Below are 19,613 nucleotides of genomic sequence, written 5' to 3'. Positions count from 1 at the left end.
AACCATAAAGGGAATGTTGTATTTATAGAATTTCAGCTTCTCAAGTCCGAAATATCTCCAAAAAAGACAGCTAGTCCAAATCCCGTGTATGTGAGCAGCTTGCTGTTGTAAAATATCTCCTATGCTGAACATGGCTGGCCGATCATGAGGATGTACGGGTGACCCAATGAAATTGGCCTGCCAGCCATCTGTTGGCTTGCTATGGTTAAGGAAGAAAAAACTAGATTTTGGTCAAAAAGGGGTGCAACGTTTAGGTTTTAAAACTTGAAATCGAATTCTTTTGCTGAAGATCTGAACGATTGCACAGTGTAACATTTCATCATCGGGTGTTCAGAATGAAGCGTCTAAGTCTTAGGGGCAGTCAAAATGAGATGTCTATAGTTACATTGTTACATTTGATAAAAGTACACTAAAGAATTTTTTAATGTGTTAGATTTTTAGAGTGTTAAATTAGAATGTTATGTTTTAAAAAAAGTACATTAAAGAGTTTTTTTTTAATTGTTATGTTTAGTAATTTTAACATTATGAGAAAACTTATATTTATCCCTCAATATATAACACACGTACATTTATACTTAGTTTTTTTTTTTTTATGTAATTCACATTAAAATAAAACTTTTAAATTTATTAAAAAAATAAAAAAAGAGGATCAAATAATTTATAAAATTATTATTTAAGATTTATTCATACTTATTTGGCGGTTGATATTCAAATAATGATTTTGGTTGATATTCAAATAATGATTTTGGACAAATAATTAATACACGAATTGAAAAGATAGGGGTAGGAAGGGAAAAAGCGGGTGTGGTGTGGAAATAGAAGGTCGCTAACAGACAAGAGTTCCATTTCCCGGCAAAGCGTGCAATCCCCAATCGCTTCGAATTATCACCACTTGAAATTTGTAGAGAGAGAAAGAATAGAGAGAGAATGGGAGCAGTGAAGATCTGGAACGCCATGGAAGTCGCAGAGGAAGCTCAAGAGAACGGCAGCTCTGAAATCCTTTCTTCTTCTCTCACCGTGGATCACACTCTCTCTCTTCCCCAAATGACACCTCGCATCATGTTCGTCTCTCTCTCTATACCATAGACATGTCAATCACAATAGCTTAGCTTAGTCTGTGAATGGATATGCTTAGCTCTAGGGTTCTATTATTTTTATTCGATTTTCTTTATTTTGTATGCACTGTTTGGTTGGGGAGAAACTGAGGGAAAGGAAACGAAAACGGATTTGTGGTCTTTCATTGTATGTTGCTTAGTTACAAGTAAAAAGAGAGCATTGAGCTTTTCCTTTTCGTCTTACAGAAAATAATTGAATTTATGTTAAACAAAGTATGGTATTAGGCTTTGCTGTGCTTCTCTCTCTCTCTCTCTCTCTCTCTCTCTCTCTCTCTCGAATTTTTAAATTTTTAATTTTTTATATTGGGGATACAATTGATCTAAAATATTTGCCTGTTTGAATTGTGCTTTCTGTTTTCCTCCGGTTTCTTGGTGGTCAAATGAAGCATATGAGTTCCCATTTGATGTTTTGTTACAGTTTATTCTTTCCTCTTTACATGTTGGTTGTACCCTAACCCTCTTCCATCCCAAACATTTTGGTTGAATTTTGTATACAGAGAACTCTGTAAGGATCTGTTCAAGAAATGGTCAGAATTGGACAATTCACACTTCTCTGTCGAGACTGTTTCTGGTGGCATCACAAATCTTTGTGCGTATTCCCTTTGTTGTATATCAGTTTTGTAATTCATTTGGTTGCACTTTTTTGTTAACCTTTTACCCTTCTGGATGAAATTACATTCTATGAAATAACAGCTTCTGTCTTAAATTTTCCATAATTGAAAACTATACAGTCTTGAGGATATTTTGTGATTCATCCTTGCAGTACTGAAGGTGTCGGTAAGGGAAGAAAATGGAAACATAATAAACATGACTGTTAGATTGTATGGCCCCAATACCGAATACGTAATCAATCGGGAACGGGAATTGCAGGTGAGTTCTTGAACTCTCTTGGCAGCAACTTTGCTAGAATGTTTTTCTGTACTAAGCTTATATGAGAATAAATCACCATAAACATTCTTGTTCCCTGCAAGTGATTCGAATTGCATATGTTCTTGTGCTATTTACTTAGATGATTATATTTTTTACTCATCAAAATCTTACTTCTATGTAAATGCTTTGAATCAAGATGTGTATTGTGACAACCCCGATCCGTAATTAGCCCATAATACATGGCCTTCGGTAATCTTAGGATTATTGGCCGGTTACAATGCTAAGGGGTTGTTTGGGGTGTCTTAAATAAGTGCACTTTTTGTATTTTTGGACTAAAAAGTTGAGGGAAAAAATATGGATGTTTGGGTTCATTTTTTGACTTTTTATGGAAAAATGTGTAATAAAAAATTATAAAAATTGATTTGTAGAGGAAAATTAGAATTGGGAGTTGTGCAGCCGTAATTGTTGACTTTTGATGAATAGTATTAACTTTTTAACTTTTTGAGTAACTTTTTGACTTTTTGACTTTTCTCAAACTTCCCAAACTTGGCCTAAATCTATAGGAGCAGGTTTGGGTCGTGACATGTACAGTCTATCTTAAAAGCTCTATAGAATTATTTGAATTTGTAGTTCATGGTCTTACTAACAAAAATGAGTTAAAGGCACAGCATGTTTAAGGATTTTCATATGTTCAAACCTTGCCCAAGGTAAAAAACTGAGAGGGATTCATCTCACGGCTGTACTTTTGTTCTCATCATTTTGTAATCTTCCACCTTATTTGTCTTACTGAAAATATAGTCAAATTGATGCTTTAAATCTTCCAAACCATTTTTGCAGTTGAGAGAAGTAATAATCACTTGGTGGCCTCTTCTTTCTTACCATTTTTTTTTTAATTTAATTTTTTTAATAGTAACAAGCTATGAAAATATTGTTATGAATTGTTTTTCACAGAACAGAGCTCTTAAATAGGATTTCATAGTGGAAAAGTTAAGAGAATTCCTGATGGTGATTTTATTTTCTGTAATTGCCTCTTTTATCATTTCAAAATCTTCTACCCTTTCGGCATGTACCTCTTTGTGAGAATTTATGCACCCTTGAAGGTGCCTGAATCAAGAGGACTATGTGATTCTTAAGGTTATTTTGCTTGATCCTACATAATTCAATTTTGGAACTGATTTAAGAATTGTAATTGATGAAGCCATATAATTGTTTGTTTTATTAGTTTATTTTTATCTGCACTTTCTCCTTTCACGTAAACAGACATTGTTGTATTGTAGTCACAGTAATATATCAATAATCAACACACTTGAGCTAAAAATTTTGTATATAAGGTAAAAGTCTTGTCATCTTTTTCCAAGAGGAGTCCTCTCATTGTTGAACAATAATATGTGAAACTCTGATATGAGTTCACTACTTCTGGGATGTTTGTTTTCCGAGTTAAAGTCAAAGCATTCCTTAATGCCATTGTTAAATAGATGGCATCTTACTTCTTATGTTTTACGACCCTTCCACCTCAAACCCCAATGACTACTTCCCCAAATTACGATATGCTACTTAACCTGTCAATTGTTTACTCCACTCCATAACTATTTGCCTCATATTTGTATTTAGGCCATTCGATACCTTTCAGCTGCAGGATTTGGTGCCAAGTTGCTCGGAGTTTTTGGAAATGGCATGGTGCAATCATTTATAAATGCACGCACGTTAACTCCACCTGGTAAGTTTTTTTATGATACTGATAAGGGAATTTTTTGGATAATGAATAGGATATTATTTCTGTGGAACTATATATGACCTTTGAAGACCTCTGTAGCATTTCAAAGACTTGGCCAAAAGATTCAAGAAAGAAAGGAAATGCTAAATCACTAGAGAATCTCTAGTTGATTGCTACTAACCAAGGTTTTAAATAACAGTGGCAGTTACCATAAGGGTAGCAGTAATGCGGACGCGGTTGCGGCGTGTAATGGTTGTAGCGTAACGGTGGCGGCTACTGGAGCTGTGAATTTTTTAATTCTTCGCACAACTTTAGAAAAACGTACTAATACGCATGTTTTTATTTCATAATCACATTTAGTGAGGCTCAAAATGATTTTTAGTATTTTTGTTTAGTTTTAAAACATGATCCAATACATATACTAATTTTTATATTAGTTTTAAGTCGCTATGGAGAATTTTCCCATTATTGAATTTATTAATTTTCTTTACTTTACTAATTATAATTATGGACAACTTTTCTGATTTGTTAAGAAAAAAAAATGAATATTAAAAACAATAGTATCATAAATAGAAGTTCAAAATACAAAATGTCAACATAACCAAACCAAACCAAACCAAACCAAACCAAGCCAAGCCTTAAGTCCCATCACAAAATGTCAACATAATAATGTAAAAATATGTAACATGAAATCTAAATTTTGTTCGATAAATTTAACATAAGAGAAATAGATTTAGTTCATATTCAAATATAATTAAGTAAAAAAGTAATGAAATCTTGTACAACTTGAACATTGGACATTCAAAACATATATAGATAATATTTCTACTTAAGTTCTATGTAACTAGAAAATAAAAAGAAAAAATAGCAATATATACAAAATTTATAAAAATATATATATAGAAGTGTAACGGTTGTAACGGCTGTAATGGTAATGTAATGGCCGCCACGGCCTTTATGTAACGGTGGTAGCCGTTACGGTCGTGAATTTCTGTAACACCGTTGTCGTGGCCGCAACGGGTAGCGGTAATCACCACAACCGTTACATAATGGCATTACGTAACGGTCGTGATTACGTAACGGTTGTGACCGCTTTTTAAAACCTTGCTACCAACTATAATGTGCGTGACTAATTACAGAATTTTTCTTACTGTACGATTAGCAGTTCTTTAAAATAAATCACCAAATATTTCCATGTCGATATGCCGTAATACATTGTTCTCGATCTCCCCTCTGTCTTGGTCCTTGAAGGTGTTTGCTTTTATTGCAACATGGGACCGACTCAGAAACTTCAGTTTTCTATTGAAATGGCATATGAATTCCTGAGAGTTCTGATGACCAACAACCTTGAGTTAACAGATCTTGTTTTACTGACAGACATGAGGAAGCCAAAGTTGGCTGCTGAAATTGCGAAGCAGCTTCGTAAATTCCATCAGGTGGAAATTCCAGGGTCAAAAGAACCTCAGCTTTGGAATGACGCTTTCAAGTTCTTTCAGAAAGGTTCTTACCTGATTAATGACTAGCTCCCTCCACTTAGTGATGGGTACTTATAATATATATTTTGTCCTTGAATAATAATAATTTATACTCTAAATTTGGCTGTTGATAATATCTTCTTATGTAAATCACTGTCATCTATTTCATATTACTTTTCTCATGTCGAAGTAAATGTCTATTCTTGCAGCATCCACACTTACATTTCATGATAGTGAGAAGCAGAGGATTTATGAAACAATTTCATTTGAATCCATTCATGCTGAAGTGTTTGAGCTCAAGGTAGTCTCTCTTCTCATAACTTGCTTGTAATTGCTGTAATACTATTGGTCGTTTTTTCTTTTTTAATTAAAGGATGGGAATATGAATATCTCTGCCAATATGTCAGTTCAGCTGAAGGGTCTATCTTGGTGTGAAATGCGTAATATATATACATTTTTTCTGGTCAAGTTAGCCACTTTGTGCAAATTATGCCAAAGATTGGTTCTATACCCAATCAACCCTCCTAGACCTCCATCCAATGGGCACTAAACTTGGCGTACATTATAGACCATTCACATTGACTTTTGATGCCTCTGTACACCTATTGGAAGGACTTTGTTTACTTGTCTACTTATACCGTGTGTATAATTAGTGATACAAGGTTCAGAGGTGCAGGAAACCTGGCCACAAAAATCAAGATAAGCAAGTTAAATATTGTTTCTCCTTTTTAGTTGCTGAAGAGACTTTGATGCTTGGCCTTTTCTTAACATCCATGGATGGAAATTGCACAACTGATAAATCTAGATAAGGAGGTTCTTAGAAGTAGATGCACATTCGTTTATTACTGTGTCAAGTTATTATTACTTAGATGGCTTACTTTGAGATTCTCACTGAAATGATGTATGGATAAATATTGAGGTTGAGAAGGAGCCAGTTGGTGATTAAGTAATTGAATACACACCATATTGTCAAACTTTATATTATGTTCCTTGGCCTCAATTTCATCATTTTTTCCTCTGATATTCAGATTATTCTACTTTTTTAGCCTTAAAATATTTATTTGCAGCAATTATTGTGGAGTGTCATTGCAATCAACATTTTTGTGTCTTTTGAACTCTTTCATCTTGAGGCAACATGGAAAAGAGTTCACAAAACCAATCTACCGATATGGTTTTGGCTGACGAAGTCAATTTTATTTAGTTTTTGGATACCTTCAGAAGTTCCTTTTCAGTTTGGGATTATCATATGTTGATTGACTTGTGGAGAAACATCTTGTGATTATGGAACAGGAATTGACAGGCCACCTTGATGCTCCTGTGGTGTTTGCTCACAATGACTTGCTTTCTGGAAATCTGATGCTCAATGATGAGGAGGGTACATACAACCATAACTTACATCTGCACTTCTTTTTTTGGTGACAGTATCATGATATGTTACATCTTTACGAATTTTATTCCTCATTTCTCACTCTCTATCTCCCTAAACATTCACTCACGAGTCACCATGTTCTCTATGTAATCAAAATAATACCTCTGTCCCATTTTTTGCAGCATGGTTGACCATTTACATAGTTCAAGGAAAGATTTGTTGCATAGGAAGTTTACTAAAATGCCTGGTCTCATTTGAATTTTTTCGGGGAATTGTGAGTGCTTAGATAAAAATTGAAGAACGGTAATATGGAAAACTGATGATTAAATTTATTGAGGTACAAGTATCATGGGTTCACAGATACAAATGAGGAATCTTACCAGCACAAAGATGATATATCTGCTCAGATCCACCATATTGCTATCCTCAAGTTGGTGGTTCATTTTGTGTTGGTGTATGGATGGAGGAAGTTAGAATTTATATTTTTAAATTCCTAAAACTACCCAAGGTTATGTAATAAGGAGAAATAAACAATTTTTGGCATTCAATCTAAATAGAGGTGTCTGATATGATGAACTTAGAACAGATCATAAAGTGAGGTGTCACTGCTGGAAGTGTCATCCAGGGGAGCAAGGCTAGAGTTTGCTATTTCCCATCAATTCCATATGATTTGCTACTATCATTGCTTTACCTTCTTAGTGACCCCCATCTTTGTTGCTTGACATCCAGAGAAACTCTACTTCATTGATTTTGAGTATGGATCATACAATTACAGAGGTTTTGACATTGGAAATCACTTCAACGAATATGCTGGCTATGATTGTGACTACAGCTTGTACGCCATCTTCTTTTCTCTTCCCTCCTTGTCTGCTATGATGATTACATTCATAGGTATGAGTTATTGATTCTTGAACTTGGTGTTCATGTAGATATCCTAGTAAAGAAGAGCAGTATCATTTCTTCAGGCATTATTTGGATCCTGAAAAAGCACATGAGGTACATGAGGATTACAAACTTGTCCAACTTACAGCAATTCTGCATTAATCATGTTTCTTTAATGGGGTTTTGAATTAGTGAAAGCAAAATGTTCTTTAATTATGTTTGATGTGCATTTGATGAAGTTAAAATTATCGCTTGTTCACAAACAACACACCCATTAACACATTACGAAAAAAAGGACCCACCTTATCTTTTTGCTCCTTGACTGTTTGTGAGGTCGCATAAATTTATTTTATTAGCGCCGACTGTTATGCTATGTTGGGTATAAAGGGGAAATGAAGGAATGGAAGGGAAAATAAAAGGCTTGATAGGGATTGAAAAAAAAAAAAAAAAAAAAAAGGGCTTGATAGTGAAGGAAGTAAAAAGAAAAGCGAGTTCATTGTCTTTTGTTGGTTACAAGAGAAAATTGAGGGTTTTTTTTTTTCCCGATTTATTTTACCTTAAAATTTAGATGTTGTATTTAAATATAATTAAATAAAAAAATTTCTTTGGAAATTTCTTGTATGTAATGAAAAAAAAGAAGTAATGTGACTTGTTATTGTTATTGTAGTTTGAAGTCATCATTCATGGCAAACAGATCAGTCGAGCTCTCCAAGATTTATCTGTCACTCATAAATAGTTAAGATTTGTATTTACAAGCTGACATGACTTTCTTTGGCCTCGCAGATGTTGAGAATATTGAAATTGAATTGAAAAACATAGTAATTATGGTGGAAGCAGCACATGGTTGACGTTCGGACCATGTTGTACCCACCACGAAATAATTACTTGAACATTTAAGGGGAACTTATTGATAGATCCCACACAGATAGTTCAAAACCCCTCTAGTTCCAAAACAAAATACTTGTACAAATTAGTCGTATATATTTTTATTTGTTATAAAAAAAAATATTTTTTTTTAAATTTAAAGACGCTGTTACGTCCCACCACCACCACCGGACTTCTGTTAGATGGTCATCGGAAACTTGCCGGAATGTTCAACATCACCGGGAAGTTGTAGGGGTATCACTGGAAATTTGCCGTAGTATTGTCAGAGTGTTCTAAATTATTGAATATAGAGATTAGAGTACATAGAGTCTTTTTATTTTTAGTATTATGTATATAATCTGTGATTGTGTCAATTACTGATTTAGGGTTGGTTTGGGATGTTCTAAAAAAGTGTACTTTTTGACTTATTGGCTTATATGGGTTGGGTTTGGGTTGAGTTTGATGTGATGTGTTAGAGAGGTGATGTGATTTAAATAAGATGATGTGACTTAAATAGAATAGTGACTTTTTGACTTTTTGTATTATTTAGTGTACCCCAAACCAAGCCTTAGTATTGTTTCCTTATTTATATCATTTCTTAAATTGTATTATGAATCTATTATATATACATGGTCTCTACCTCATTCATGGGTAAGCCAAATAATTCTTTTAATTCTTTTTGGTATTAAAGTTAGGTTGAGTACCTAGTAATTTTGTTTCACCGGTGGGCGGCAACCTTGCCTTGGCCGCCCGCCAGACCTCTACCCATTCCATTGCCATATTTTCTTTCAGTATCACTTCGAGGTGATCTCTTCTCTATCTGGCGCACAACCCAAGTCGTTCCTTATGGCGCACAACCCAAGTCGCCCCCTTGGCGCACAACTTAAGCTGCCTCTCTTGGCGCACTTTTTAATGAGCCGCCCCTTGACGCACTCAGTCATTTGTTGCCATCATCGTTCAGCACCACGTCATAAGTTATGTGTGTGCCACGCTTGCTAGTTCAACATCCAGTTCTCTACAATGGTCCGATATGACCCCTTAAATTGTCTCGACATTAGTTTCAACCAGTTTTTACAACGGTCCGGCACGACCATAAATTATCTCCCGGCATTAGCTCCGGCCTCTGATGTCGACCGGGGTCTTGTTGGTTGCTGATCAGGGTGTTTGGCTATAGATGCTTCAGCAGCTCTTTTAGGGTAGTTCAGTCCTTTTTTTTTCCCTTTATAGGGTCTGGTGCTGATGTATTAAGTACTTTTTGGTCTTTTTTATTTAGTAGACTACTAAATTTGTTCGGTAGCATTTATTTGGACTAACCATTGACTCATTGAGTTTTTTTCAGGCTTTGGTGCTGATGTATTAAGCACTAGATTTGTTCGGGATTTGTTCGGTAACCATATTTGTTCGGTAGTATTTATTTGGACTAGCCGTTGAGATTTTTCCGGCTTCTTCCAGTCATCTCTTGGCAAGTTGTGATTGTTAAATATCTTTACACCAGCTTCACTGGAAGTCGCCGAAATGTCTAGAATGTTCCCTAGATGCCAAGAGTATTGTTGGAGACTCATTGGCATGTCCAGAATATTGCTGGGAAGAAAGAATAAATTAAGAAATTAGAACGAAAAAAATAGCAAAATATGTTAAATATTGATAAACTGAAAGAAGAAAAACCAGTAAGAACAACAAACAACAACAATGGGAAAAAAACATATGTTATTTTCAATTTTTCTAGAGTTTAAGCAAATAATTTCTAATATTTATCAAACTGAAAAGTAAGTTTTGAAACTGTAAAATGTTATAGCTTCAAAATATGATTATATTAAGCGTTTGTCCTTATTAATGAAATTGAAAAATATGTTATGAAACTGTAAAATTTTACAGTTTTAAAGAAAGTTATGAAACTGTAAAATTTAACTATTCTATAGAATGATTCATTCTTGCACAAAACCCAAAAAAAAAAAAATTGAAGTTGTAAAATTTTACAGTTTTCACCCCCTGCAACAAATTAAAAAAAAACTCAAAATTTGTTTCCATTATAACATGAAAATAGAAGTGTATAGTACAGAAAAAAGGTAAAAAAACTAAGAGATCGAAGGAAAGTGATAGATATAGAGATATGCTTGTACTCCGGTAATTATTTTTGGTTTAGATCTAGCCGGATCTAGATCCACATCAGATTTGAGTAGATCTATTTATCTTCTTCGTCGGAAACTTTTATGTTTCGTCGTCGGTGAGTGCGAAGTAAGCAGTCGGTGCTCAGTGGTTGCCGGTGAACCCCGATCAATGGTGGTTTCCAGTGACTATAGATTAGAAAGAGAAGAAAAGAACGAAGGTGTGGTCGTGGTCGTTGTTGTCGTCGGATATTAGAGAGAGATAAAGAGAAGTAAGGTGCAGAGAAAGAGGAGAAGATAAATATAATATGCACTTTTCAGAAGTTTTGGGTCTATTTAAAAAGTTTTGGAATTAAATAGGATATACACTTTTCAAAAAGGATTTATAGGTAATTTGCCCAACATTTAATCTGCATTGGGCTCTCTAACACCTTGATTGAACAGAAAGCTTGCACATTATCATGATATGCACATAATTTGAACTGTGGAATAATACCAGTAAGCTGTTCTTAACAACAGGTATCTGACAAAGATCTAGAAGCTCTCTATATCGAGACAAACACTTACATGTTGGCTTCACACTTGTATTGGGCTCTATGGGCTCTAATCCAGGTACTTTCTGTTCTTCAAGCTTTGTATTCCAGTCCCATAAGAACAATGAAAATAATTTTATTTCAAAAATTATTTGTTTTTATTCTTCACAGGCAAAGATGTCTCCAATTGATTTTGATTACCTTGGTTACTTCTTCCTGAGATACAATGAATACAAGAAGCAGAAGGAGATGTGCTTCTCGCTGGCACAATCTTATCTCTCCAGATCTCGGGTTGGGTGAAATTGGCCATGCTACACATTACTAGCATGCTGCTGTATTCTGTGAAATTGTAGGGAGAGGTCCATCTGTGAAGCATTCTTTTGGGCCAATTTAGGAGAAAGAAAGCGGAAACAGATTCGAAGAAATAGTTGCGACTGCTGGCCGTGATATTGCATTTTGTGAACCTTGTATTTTGGTCAATAATAAATTTGTAGCTTGTTTTATTTGTTGGATAACCTTCATTTTCTATTGTTGGAAAGTTTGGATAAATAATTGTGATTTCAGGATTACCTGAAAGCATATTGTTGTAATGCAGAACCAGCCAACTTTTTTTTTTTTTTTTTTTTTTTTTCACTTTCAAAATATTGTGCCATGATGTTCTCCAATTTATCAATATTGTTTTTTCAGTTCAGTTTAAGAACTTTGTTAGTGTAAGATTGTACATTCAGAATGAAAGAACGTGTAATAAAAAAATATACAACATTTTAAAGATGAATTATAGTGAACTTTCTTAAATAATGACTTATTTAAACTGTCCTAATAAATTTCAAAATTCAAAAATTAAAACTAACTCTTTTTATTAGTAATTTATACAAAATCAGGTTATGTGTAAAATACATGACACATTTATTGAATTTTTATGATAATAATGGCCTAGAACAACATAGGATTTCTAGATTTCATTGATTGATTTTATTTGATACTAATGTTGTTTTTTGGACGTGGTTAGGTGTTTAGTCAAAGTAGCAATTTGAATAGAGAAAGAAGAGAGTGAAAGTGGTCTAGTAAGCCTGTGGAGACTATGCATAGTCATACAAGTGGAAAAGAAAAAAAAAAGAAGCCAAATGCATTATTGTTACCCATTTGGCAATACACAATCATGTACTCGGTTGTATTCACTCAAATGGCTTCATTTTTCATGAGTCATTGAATTTTTATGATAATAATGTTTTAATTTGGTATTATTATTTTCATTTTACCATTAAGATAAGAAGGTAACGTGTAAATAAGATCACTAAATACAGATATTATTATTCTTAAAAATCAGTGTGTCATGTGTATATGACCTAATCATGTTTAAATATCTAATAGAATCCTAATAAAAGAGGTTTAGTGCAATAAAATAATATTGTGATGTGGTTTACTGTTGAGTTTTGAAATTTAGAAAGACGAAGTGTAAATGAGTTATAATTTAAAAAAGTTTAGTGTAATTTAAACATATTTTTAAGTATTTTAAAAGCATGTGTTGACAAGACTTTTGTTTAAAGCCGACTCATAGAAGGATTTAAGCCTATTATAAAAGCTTATAGAATCTGGCATGAAGAATAAATGAAGAGAGAGTGGAAATTGTTCTATAAATGCGTCATTCCTTAATTTTTATTACAAATGTGTAGGATTTAGTCACTTATCTTCTAATATTCAAAGAATCAAAATATAAAAAAAATATTTAAATATAATATTTCAATCGTATTGGTGTAAAATTTTTTAAAACCAAACAAACTCTACCTTCTTAAAAATTGCCCAAAAATTAAAATTTCAATCAATTTTGAGCAATTTAATTCAGTTTTACCGATTTTTTTTTTAAATATATCTCTAAGTTTATCATGTATTTTAAATTTAGAGAAATTTGGTTATAAAACCCCTCTTAGCTTCCTGTTAAAAAAAATAAAATAAAAAAATAAATTATTTACAAAACCCTCTCACAATTATAAAGTTTTGCATAAAAGACAAAAATTGTTATTTTAATATTTTACTTGACCATTATACCCTTTTTTTCTTTTATTTCTTTAACAGTACTCTCTCTCTCTTCGCCAACTCGATGGTTATTCATCGCCTCCACCACCTTCATCATCTCGGCTAACAACCATTTTTACCATCAAACCACCATCTCAAATTTGATACTTATGAACTCATATTTGAGATCAATAACTTCATATATGAGATAAATGAACTTAGATTTGATAATAAAAAAATAAAAAAAAAATGAGAAACCAAAAGATTTTTTTTTTTTTTTTGACAAATAAAGAAATCAAGAGATTACAATGAAAAACGTTTTTTTTTATTTGTTTGTTTGTTCATAAATATAAAAGTAAAATTTGACTTTGATTTGTTCATTATGTGCTCTATCTTTTGTAATAATAAAATTTGACTCTAACTAACGACATGTTGATCTGCTTAACAATAATAAAATTTTACTTCAAATCATAGTAATTTTTACTTTGATTCAGAGTAAAATTTTACTCTAAAACACACTGCAAGAATGGCTTTACAAGAGAGAGCACATGAACCATAGTAAAATTTTACAGTTCGAAGAATAGAGCATCATGAGAAGAAGAGGAAGAAGAAGAAGAAGAAGAGAGCATAAATGGTGAGTGACACACACAGAGACAACGAACCGTTAGAACCAGAAGGAGAGAGGGTGAAGAATCCCAAATTTGATGTTCATGAACTGCAAACCATTATTTTTCCGCGACGACGGCGGTGAATGATCTCAAATCTAAGGTCATGGACACAACAAGCAATGGCGGCAATGAAGATAGTAGAGAAAGAGTTCCATGGAGAGCGATGGTGGCGTTGGTGGAGAGCAATGGTGGTAAAGAGAGAGACAGAGAGAAGAGAGATTGAGATGAGAGAGAGTGTCTGCAAATCTTATGTATATATATATAATAAAATAAATAAGTTTTAAAATATTAGGAAATTTTGAAAGAATTCATTTAATTCTTATCTGTCAAATTAGACAGTGAGGCGTCTATTGCCAAATCTCCCTTAAATTTAATGAAGGTCCCCATGACTAGTTTTTTTTTTTTTTTTTTTTTTTTGTTGTTGAAAACATCAAGTAATTAACCTGACTGGCTAAACTGGCAAGTGCCTAAAATGCAGGACGGTTGTTGTGACTGTAGAACTCTACAAAATGCTTGTGAATTTGGACAATGTGCTCTTCAATTTTCAAAGCCTGTAAAGACTCTGTATCATATATAATTTTGTAACACTAAAGACTACCAAAAAAAAAAAAAAAAAAGAAAAAAAAAAGAAAAAAACCCTCATTAAGCTAGCACCTCTAATGGAACATCTGATAATTCAACCTACAATCGACACCAACTTACTCCGCACACAGGTTGCAGTCAGCTTGGTGAGTTTCCAACTGTTGACTCCTATGTGACACCCGCCTTTCATATCACCTTTGACAATGCCACAATTCAGAATAGTCTTCAAGCTTGAAGAACCTGGCAGTGTACAATGTGACTTTTGAGTCGGTTCCTACCAAGGCTTGACAAGAAATTCGTAACCAAAGTCTTGAACTGCCCTTTCCCAGCAATAGTTTCCCACAAATGTTCGGCACTAGCACTACTTGCATCATCAGATTTCGACACGTTAACTAGAGAGATACTCATGTTATTACGGATAATACAGAGTTTTCCGTTAAGCGGAAGAAGCGCCGCAGCCTCCAAAGCCTTCGAATTCCCCAAATGCATCTTACTATCGATATGTTTGCTCCAAGCGTCGGTCTTTTCATCATAAACCCTAATTTTGCATCCATCTTTACACTCCAAAGCATAGAGCTGCCCATTTAGGGATGTACTAGGGTTCCTCCAGCCTGAAACCATTCCATCGTAAACCGGGTACCAACTATCCGTGTCGGGTTGGTAGACCTCGCTCAGAACCTGTCTGTGGGACCCGATCCCCTTCAAGAACCACTTGCCCTCATAAACAACCCCAATGAACGGTACCATTGCGGTGCTCATATCTGAAATGAAGGACCATCGATTCTTGTTTGGATCATAAACTTCGGCTGATCTCAAGGACCGATGCACACCCTCGTTTTCACCGCCAGCTACGTACAAACAGTTGTTTATGACACAAGAACCAAAGAAATGACGCCTCCGAAGCATATCCGGAGCACGGTGCCATTTATTAGTCCGTGCACTATAAAAAATTACCCGTCTCATGGGACCCTTGATTGGGTCTTTTCCACCGAATAAATAAAGATGACAACCGCTGAGCACAGCACAACCAAACCCTAGGGCTTCGGTATATTCTTTTGGGACAGGAGGGAGAGGCTGCCAAAGCTGGTATATGGGATCAAAGGCATGCCATGAGATTTTTCCGTCTCGGTCTCTTTTCATAATGTATATCCATTCTTCTGAGATTCCTAGGTTCTTTCGAAGAGAGTAGAAGAAATTACCAGCCAAAAGACGGTACCATCTTTTGCAGACTAACCGGAGCTTACGATGCTCAACTCTTGGGACCCGGATTAAGCATGCTATGGCAAGATCATCAGGGAGTCCTGGAAGCAGAGGGGATTGACTCCGACTTCTGTCTCCCCGTGCTGGTTTCTGCCTAGTTGGATGAATGGATGGCTTAATGTCGGGCTGAAGACATAGTTTTGTACCGGGAACAAATCTCTTCGCTCCAGCAACAGTTTTGAGGCCTGCATCTACTGTACAGAAACATGCTGTTGTATCTACCTGCAAATATATGACAAGCATTGTCAATTTTGTTAATTTAACGTGTGCCTTATCTAGAAATCAACTCATCACAAGATGTTACGCCAGTTTCCGGAACAGAGATAAGTGATCCACATGCTACATGTATGGTTATGAGCAGCAGTTCCCCAACTATTTATATCTATAGAGATATATTTCAAAAGCTTAACTCAATCATGGCTGAAGCAAAGCAGAGAACTCACTGATCTACTTAAAAAGACTACCAAGATAAATAGCAGAAAGAGTACAATTCTCTATCTATACAACCCAGTAATTGCTAAAACCAGTATCTCAGAAACAGTAAGATGAGGCCCAATGTTTTTAAACTTGGACTGGGTCAAGGGTCACTGGTTCAATCGTCAGGTGAACTAGAATCGAACCGTGATGTCATAAATATTTTTAAAATTATATACTATAAAATAAAAATTATAAAGCTTAGTTTTAGTCATTTATAATACTGTTAGTCAAATTCTAAAACAAGAAGCTTCATTAGCTGGTTGTTTGTTTGTGAATTCATATTTCCCACATTGGAGAAGCACAGTGAGTGAGGGCATCCAATCACATATTAAAAGACTCCCATAATTGCACATTCCCACATCGCTGGCATGTGAACGTATTGGACCCTTTTTCAGCTCTATAAAGGGCCATACCATAGTGCCTTTAGCAATTGCATTTGTCAGGCGGTTTCGTTGAACAAGGACTCAGTTTAATGGTTCACTGGTTTAATCGCGGTTTTAGCTAGTTTTTTTCATTATACCCCGGTTTTTAAATAGAAACAGTTTTGTTAGTATGTCAGCACCGGAACAAGACTGGTTGACGGGTTTAGTGGGTGAACCGGCCAGTTTGGTCTGATTTTAAAACATTGAGGGGCCTATGCATAGACGAGAAAGTGGGACCTCGGACTTGGTGAAGAGCTCTTGCTGCAGGAGAGGAAAACAGGGTAGGTAAAATGACCAAGACGCCCATCCAAAAGAAACTGTGAGGAAGGGTATCTCGGTCATCATATCAGAAAGTCAAACCTCAAAGAAACTTTTATGTATTTCAGCTATTAAACTTTCCTTATTTGCCATTAGCTTGTACTCATTTGCTCCCTTTTCTAGGATACCTATTGCAAACTAACCTTGCATCATGAATGCTACAAGAAGACTGAGTGATATATCAGTTTACAAAACAGAGAGCGCAATAAGAAGAAACTAGAAAAACTTATGTTAAGAGATGTCATGATTCCCACAATAGTTGCATTAGTTACAAGAACTAACATGAGTCTCCTCTAGTTACATTATTGGATCTCAAAAAACCCTATTTGCCATGTTCTGGATGCATATTCACCTTTGACAATTGTAAGTTTCCAGGACAAGCCAAAGTAGCATTTAGCAAAGGCACAAGGGATGCTTGTATGCAGAAAATGAAGAAAATGAAATCATTTCAATTAATAATCAGAATTGTCCATTACATCATTTATATAGAGCAATCTCCTTTTATCAATCAAATTAATATTTATATCTTTCCCAAGAACTTGATCAAATATTTTATTTTATTTTTCAAGTTTCTCTTCTCTTTTCAAGACATCACTTTAAAGAATGAACTATTTAGTGCCTCTAAGAAAAAATGAAAACAAAGAACTACAATCCCATTGCTACATACTCCGCAAAATGCCAACAGTATACGTTTCACTATACTTCTGAGTTGCAAGAAACTTATGAATCACAATGACTGCATCAGAGAGCACGAGGGATTTCCAAGAAAAAGTTGAGGGCTCCCGTGAGTAACGTTCATTTACATGTCTCATTATAGGCAAGGAAAACATGATGGTATTCACAAGAAAAAGAACTTTAAGGGAAAATTAATGAAGTCACACTAAGCATCTTACGGTCTCATTTATAATTGAAGATATATATTGAAATAATATGGATGCTCTCATACAGTATAATACATGTTCATGTAAAGGAGTTCCTAAACCACAGATTAGCCGATTTACAGTACTAGGAGCATTGTAATTTGTAAAATAAATTCAATAATGAAGTCATTCACTATCTGAGGTCCAAAAACAGTCTCAAATGATCTCAACAAGTCTCTTTGGTGGGTTTAGGGAAAAGAAAAACGCCATTTTTAGATAATCACAACATAGATTTACATCATAAAAGAAAACCCACACAGGCTGTGTTTGAACCAATGATTTGAGTGGGGATTTGTAGAGGAAGAGAAAGGTGGGATAAGCATTTTTTTTTCCCCTTCTGTTCATTCACCTTTCCCTTCTCTTCCTTTTTTCCTTTCCCTCCACAAATCACCCCTCAAATCCTTGATCCAAACACAGCCTCAAAGTTCAAGCATATGAATTCAGCATTCCCCGCATGCTTGATCCCAAACATGAAACCCTGGATACATCATTGAAACATATAAAGCAATAGTATAGATCAAAGCAACAAAGGAAAACAAAAAAAATTACCAAAGGTGGCTGAATCATCCTGTCCATTTCTTGAAATCCAGCTTCAAAACCCACTTCAAAAATCAAATATCTATCTGTCACTCATCATCCTACAAGGAAAACAAATACATCAGAAATGCAAAACTCATTATTACTAACCTGACTGCCACAATAAACCCACATCCAAAATTGACCTTCAAAATCAAAATCCAAGCTTACAAATTCAAATGGAATCCTGAATTGAGTTTCTGGAGTACTATATCATAATTCCCAACTACGAAAACTGAAAAACTGATTGCACATCTGATGCCCACAACCTCTCACCCTAGAAAACCCATTTCAAACAATCCAAATCCCATCTCATACTAACTTCAATAAATTCAAAAATCCATCAAGAAAATGAGAAACCCTAATTCAAGAATCACCAGCTAACCCTACTTCAGAGACTGATCAAAGTCCTATAATTTTCAAAACCCATGTCCAAAATCAAACCCATAAGCAAAATCCTCAAATACCAGAATCTTAAAAATCAGAAAGAAAACAAAAAACTCAAACCTTTATCATCCCAAGAAGCAGAAATGCGAGACAGCAAGAAAAGGAGCAACAAAAAGCAGGGAAGAAAGAGATCTCTCTCTCACCATTGAAATCTTCAGTCAGTGGAGAATAGGGCCCATAAACCCAACGGCGCAACCTACCAAGCACAAGAGACTGTTTGAGAAGACACCTAAAAAGAGAGAAAGAGAGTTGCAAAAAGCAACCTAAAACCTAAACCATTAATGGAAAGGAGATTGAGGTGTTGCATATGATGACATTTTGCTGGTTGGTCTTAACAGAAGAAATCAAGGAACTAGTCTACAAAAACTGATTTGGAATATAGCTCTTGGTCTAGTCAGGTAGAGAGAGACATTTATTATACAAAGATCACACAGAGAAAAACTGATTTGAATACTGTTTGAATTCTCTTCATTTGGTAAAAAGATTGATTGGGTTTAAATTTTTTTTTACGTCATTTAATTTGAGACAACAGTTTGAGTTTAGTGGACTTTAATTTGGGAATCTTCACCCACTAATACACCTTTTGAGAGTAATGGAGTAACATGTGGAAAAAAATTTAACATGATTACATATTAATAGTTATATATTTGAATTATATTTATCTTATAAAAATAATAATAATAAATTTATATTTTTATAAGATAAATATAATTCAAATATATAATTATCAATATTTAATCACCTTAATTTTTTATAATAAACTGCTCATATCATCAAAGTTGATCGCAAAACGAACCATTGAGCCCACTTACTTTCTCCAGTTAGATGATTAAGTGAATCCAAACCCTTGTTTAATAGGCAAATTATACTTGCACTCAAATTTAGAGAAAATACAAATAATCTCATCCTTTTGATATAATTACATTGATTTTTCATATAGTACGGCTAAAACAGCTAAAATTAATGTAGATGGTAGGTAAATATTCAAATAAATAAAGATAAA

At 34.4% G+C, this 19,613-nt stretch overlaps 2 protein-coding genes across 5 annotated transcripts; one reads left to right on the top strand and one right to left on the bottom strand.

Annotated features, from left to right (window-relative positions):
- The first annotated feature begins 766 nt into the window (after positions 1-766).
- On the top strand, positions 767-11,624 carry LOC114278840 (putative ethanolamine kinase). The gene is made up of 11 exons (XM_028220977.2): positions 767-1,061; positions 1,613-1,704; positions 1,879-1,985; positions 3,597-3,702; positions 5,077-5,199; positions 5,384-5,475; positions 6,465-6,549; positions 7,273-7,378; positions 7,473-7,539; positions 10,914-11,006; positions 11,099-11,624. The coding sequence occupies exons 1-11, from the start codon at positions 928-930 to the stop codon at positions 11,225-11,227; spliced, it is 1,134 nt and encodes a 377-aa protein (XP_028076778.2). The 5' UTR covers positions 767-927; the 3' UTR covers positions 11,228-11,624.
- A 2,467-nt stretch (positions 11,625-14,091) lies between these two features.
- Positions 14,092-19,154, bottom strand: LOC114278841 (F-box/kelch-repeat protein At1g55270). 4 transcript variants are annotated; one of them, XM_028220979.2, is made up of 3 exons: positions 18,754-19,154; positions 18,137-18,225; positions 14,092-15,672 (listed from the first exon to the last, which is right to left on the bottom strand). In XM_028220979.2, the coding sequence occupies exons 2-3, from the start codon at positions 18,161-18,163 to the stop codon at positions 14,416-14,418; spliced, it is 1,284 nt and encodes a 427-aa protein (XP_028076780.1). In that variant the 5' UTR covers positions 18,164-18,225; positions 18,754-19,154; the 3' UTR covers positions 14,092-14,415. The 4 variants fall into 4 exon arrangements, with proteins under 4 accessions (XP_028076780.1, XP_028076779.1, XP_028076781.1 ...); XM_028220978.2 differs by having other exon boundaries at positions 18,671-19,151; XM_028220980.2 differs by having other exon boundaries at positions 18,335-19,080.
- Between the last annotated feature and the right edge of the window lie 459 nt (positions 19,155-19,613).

Source organism: Camellia sinensis, chromosome 13, assembly GCF_055761805.1.
Source record: "Camellia sinensis isolate YWXY chromosome 13, ASM5576180v1, whole genome shotgun sequence".
Lineage (NCBI taxonomy): Eukaryota > Viridiplantae > Streptophyta > Magnoliopsida > Ericales > Theaceae > Camellia > Camellia sinensis.
This window is presented reverse-complemented; position numbering and strand designations above follow the sequence as displayed.